General features: G+C 35.0%; 1 protein-coding gene across 1 annotated transcript in view; it reads right to left on the reverse strand.

The window, feature by feature from the left end:
- The window catches only part of LOC110022299 (diacylglycerol O-acyltransferase 1), a 58,900-nt gene extending 56,468 nt beyond the window's left edge, over positions 1 to 2,432 (reverse strand). Inside the window, exons 1-4 of the mRNA XM_020721171.1 lie at positions 2,165 to 2,432; positions 1,841 to 1,921; positions 1,615 to 1,688; positions 1,420 to 1,495 (exon numbers count right to left, since the gene is read on the reverse strand). Coding sequence (XP_020576830.1) covers positions 1,420 to 1,495; positions 1,615 to 1,688; positions 1,841 to 1,921; positions 2,165 to 2,416 — 483 coding nt within the window. The 5' untranslated portion in view covers positions 2,417 to 2,432. The remainder of the gene's footprint in view (positions 1 to 1,419; positions 1,496 to 1,614; positions 1,689 to 1,840; positions 1,922 to 2,164) is intronic.
- Positions 2,433 to 4,957: the final 2,525 nt, after the last annotated feature.

The following is a 4,957-nucleotide window of genomic DNA, read 5'->3' on the forward strand; positions in this document are numbered from 1 at the left end:
GAGTTTAAAGGCCTTCATTTAAGTAGAACTAAAACTGAATACATGGAATGTAATTTTAGTAGTAGTAGCTCTAGTGACAGAAGTGTGACTTTGGGTGATCAAATTATTAAAATGTGTGAACGATTTAGATATCTTGGGTCTGTTGTTCAAAGCGATTGTGATATAGATGAGGATGTTAATAGTAGAATTCAAGTTGGTTAGTTGAAGTGGAGGAATGCTTCGGGCCTTTTGTGTGATAGAAAAGTACCGCATAGACTGAAAGGAAAATTTTATAAGACGGTAGTGAGACCTGCAACGTTTTATGGCGTTGAATGTTGTCCTTTAAAAGAGAAGCATAAGAAGCATAATAACCAAAGATATTAGTTAATATTATATCAAAATTAGAACGAGATAGAAAGAAACCAATCAGAGATCCTTTGAGATTAGTGTGCACTGAGTAACTACTTTATAATCTATGTATGAGACGGACAAAATTAGAGAAAGTCGTCTTAGATGGTTTGGTCACATTAAACGTCGACCATCTGATGATCCAATTAGGAGAGTAGATGTTTTAGATTTGACTTGTGTTAAGAAAGGCAGAGGTAAACCTAGGAAGACTTAGGCTTATTGTATAAAAAATGATATTAATTTACTAGAACTAAATGAAAATATGACACTAAAGAGGACGCAATGGAGAAAAAGGATTCATGTAGCCAACTCCACGTAGTGGGATTAAGGCTTTGTTATTGTTGTTGTTGTTAGGATAATGTTGACGGAATTGTTCTCAAAAAAATTAAAATGAAAAAAGATGTTGAAAGCACTTCTAGTATGGAACGATACAAGTTACATATTGTTATATCAACTTGGATCATTACTCAAAAATTCACAAATATGAACAATTAGATCACTGAATTTTTATTATGCCATTGATCGGCATCAATGAAATTTTATTTGATCTTGTTTTCTCTCAGCTTAAATTACAACACTTCAGAAATGAATCATTTGCCTTTAAAGCATCAAATATACTTTACTTAATATCTATCACACAAATTTTAAGCTTAAAGAGTAAACAAGTCCCTTCTATATTTTATTTGGTTCCAACTAAAGTAAACAATTTAAAATAGGCTGCATTAACTTTGCAGCAATTTTGTGAAAAAAATAGCCTAGAAAACTAAAATGTGACGATTTAAAGTTGGTGCATCTGCTTCACATCAACCAAACACTCAAAAAGTTCTTCTAACCGCATTCCTTCTACATCGCGTATATCTCCCTTGAAAAGACAAGATACTGCCAAAAACATATAAAAACTAGCTGCAGCGTACTAAGAACACTATATTTCAAAGTTATCGGCTTATACAAATAAAAACAACCAAATACTTCAATCTTACATCGTGCACATAAAAAAAACAAAAAAAAAATGTCATTCACATATATACTCACGGGTCCGGATAGAAGTTCGTTCCAAGCCAGCTTTTCAACCACATATGCAGCAAGAGGAAAACAATGTAGAGTCAGGCTGCAAAATAAGAGAAAACAATCAAACAATGTGACCTTGACAACATCTTTATAGCGCTTGATATGGAAAAATAACCCACAAATCTTAAAAAGAATAGTTTACATCTGCAAGAAAATTACCAACACATAAGCAGTGGCCAATCTTTCAGTGACCTGGGACTGAACCAAAATCCTGCTCTTATCAGTAGACCATACTGCAAATCCAAAGCATTGAAAGGTCACGAAAGCCAAAACCATGCATAGTAATGCTAGACTCCCCAACATAAATCACGCTTGGAAGATGATGGCATAAACTATAGTGCTGGAAATATGTAGTTTCCAATCAAGAATAAAGAAGATAGCTAACCTTCATCAAGTTCTCAATAATAAGCCTGCTGTTTACGGCAACAAGAACAACTATACAGAGATTGAATAGACCTGCATGGCTCTGGCAGGAAACCATCCGATTAGATTAAAAGACTTCCACTTAACATCCAATCATTTTATTAAAAACTAGTAACAAGAAAAATCATGACACGTAACAGTAAAAAATCAGCTTCTAATTAATCCTCCAAAAAATTTAACTCTGGATTGACGGTAAGACTGCTGATGCTCCTGCTTAATGCGCTCAATTAAAAAAAAGCATGAAAAAAAACGAACAAAACTCGAGTAACTCATGCAAAACACCAACCTGAGAAAAAATGGCATCAGAACTCAGAGGGCTCTCCTTAACTCTCCTGTGCGCCGGAGCCGAAGCCCGAAACACAAACTTCTCTCCTTCTCCTTTCCTCATCCCATTTTCACGCTCCCCACCACCGTTCATCACGGCTTCCCCCTTCCTCTCCTCCTCTCTGTTCCCAACCACACACGTCGATTTTACATCGGAGCTCGTATCACCGCCCATGGATTCCGCCAAATAGTTCTCGGCGCTTACACGAGTCATTTGAACAGATCTTCATGGAAACCGCGACCAGCGGCGGCCGCGGCCGATGCGCCGGAGGCCAATCTCCGGCGAAACGACGACTGCAATTCCACCGCGTGGGTTTCTCTCTCGCTCGATATTGGCATCGGACGAGGAGTTCGTCGGCAAGGCGGCGTGGAATTTATGAGAAAGCTCGCGACGCGCTTCGGAGGAAGATGACTAATAAAGGAGAGAGAGAGAGAGAGAGAGAGAGAGAGAGGAGGGAAGAGAGATCACCGGCGAGCCGATGTACGAAGAAAGCCTGCAGATTTGATGATTATTTACAAAAGTGCCACCGGAGTATTTAAATTGTCGACGGAAGGTTGCGGTCACCGCCTGCGGTGCAGCGAGCGGAGGTGCGGTGAACGTGCATAGAAGATTGGGTTAGCGTTTTTTGTCGGGGGGAAAAAATAAGCACATAATTCAGATGTATTAACACATCTAGCACTCAAATTTGATATTTATATTTCCATATATATATATATATATATATAGAAATTTGATATTTATATTTCCATATATATATATATATTTCCATATATATATATATGTATTTTTTTTCAAAGATAATGCTTACGATATTTGATATTAAAGGTTCAGATATTATTGCATTTAAATATGAATGTTTAAAGGTTAGATATGTGAAAACATCAATTTTGTGGTATGCATCTAAATACATTTAAAAAAAATCAAATAAAAATAGAGAAGTTGTTTAATAAGCAAAATAAAGGAGATAGAAAAATTTTTAGATAATGAAATCATCCACAGAGCTTAAATGAGTTATGTCGTGTTTAGTTTTAACTTTAAAGTAAAACAATATTTAGGAGAAGCAACTCAACAGCAGTCACAGCCACAGATTGATGATAGCAGTATTTTGTGGCATTTCAACAACAGCTACACATTGATCCAAGAAATTGAGGTCCTTGGTGAATAAGAGTGGCTTGATTTGTGTGTAGGGGATGACTAATAAAGTAGCAATAGCATTTAGAACTTGGTGGTTAAGGAGATGAAGACTCAAAGGGAAAGAAACCAAGACATGAATAATAGAAACTCATCTTGTATATCAAAGCAAGGTGTTCAATTCAATAAGTGCATTTAATAGTTAAAAATGTAGTATGATCTATGTGAAAACACTCGACTATAATCCATATTATCATGCAGTTCAATAGAGATATGCCTAACATCCATTAATCCCACCAAAAAAAGACCATAAAGTGTATGACAATGTTTGGATAACATCCATTAATCCCACCAAAAAAAGACCATAAAGTTTTAGATTGTATGACAATGTCTGGATTGTAGTTAAAAAAGGTGATTTTAAAGGAAAACTTCTCAACCAAGGTAAACTCAAAGGGAGTAGCTAATAAAGCTTAATCATCATCAGATAAGAAAATCACAGACATTCGTTTGAAGGTGGAAGAATGAAGTTGAATGTTAGGAAAAATCTCTGAGGCAATGCTAACAAAAGTTTCCTTGAAAGAACATGGTTTAGGAGGAACTAGAGGGCTCATATTACCAAAGCTCTGTGAGGAACTTGACCGCTTATGGTCCCCTTCTACCAGAGGGGTAGGGATGACCATAAGGTCGAACAATCTGTGGATCTTTCACAAATGATGAGCAAAATGACACTAAGAACGCTCAAAAAAATGAAACACTGGCTGGAAAAAGAATGTTCTCAAAGAAAAGCTCAGAAGAAGTGAGTTTGTGAATTGGGTTTTAGTTTCAAGATAGAGAAGCTACCTATAGGTTTATAATTTAGTTGTACTTAAGATTGACTTTCAATTAATTTTATACTCAATTCAATTTAAGCTAGATTTAGCTTAATTAGTTTTAATTATAAATAGCATTTGAATTAGGTTAGATTAGATTTAAGTTATAAAAATAATAAACACTACTTTTTATATTTCATTATTGATCTTAAAATTTCTATAATTGAGATAATAATGTAGTATTTATAGTACATCGAGTATTATGTAGTAAAATAACATCAATGGCTGTTGCAGAGATGACAGCGACTTTTTATATGCTTAAAATATAAGATAAATATGGACGTAATAAATATTCAATAATTGTAAAGTCACACTTATCAACGCAAGTATATGTATCGCTCAAGTAATATAGGGCTCTAATGGAGTCCTATATATCGATCCCACATGGAGTGGTTTAGAATTGCGAACTAAGATTTTAGAAAAGCAATACTTTAATCGCAACAACAAAGTTCAATTTGTTTATCTGTCACTAATAGACAATTGAAATAAATATGTAATTTTAATAACTATTAAATAACTAATGATACTAATGAGGGTTTAAATGTGATATTAAATATATAAGAAATCAGTGTTCTCCTTGTCAAGAAATTATAGTGAATGGATAAAGTGAATTAGTTCAAATTATATTGTGTCAAATAGGAGCATACCTAGTCTTTACCCTTTGGTCCAAGCATAAAGAACATTGACTAATCCTAGGCTTGTTTATTGAATCTGCGGCTAGGCTGGGAGGACACCGGCTCTCACTTCGGAGCTC

The sequence above is a fragment of the Phalaenopsis equestris genome, unplaced genomic scaffold (assembly GCF_001263595.1).
Source record: "Phalaenopsis equestris unplaced genomic scaffold, ASM126359v1 Scaffold000180, whole genome shotgun sequence".
In the NCBI taxonomy this organism is placed as follows: domain Eukaryota; kingdom Viridiplantae; phylum Streptophyta; class Magnoliopsida; order Asparagales; family Orchidaceae; genus Phalaenopsis; species Phalaenopsis equestris.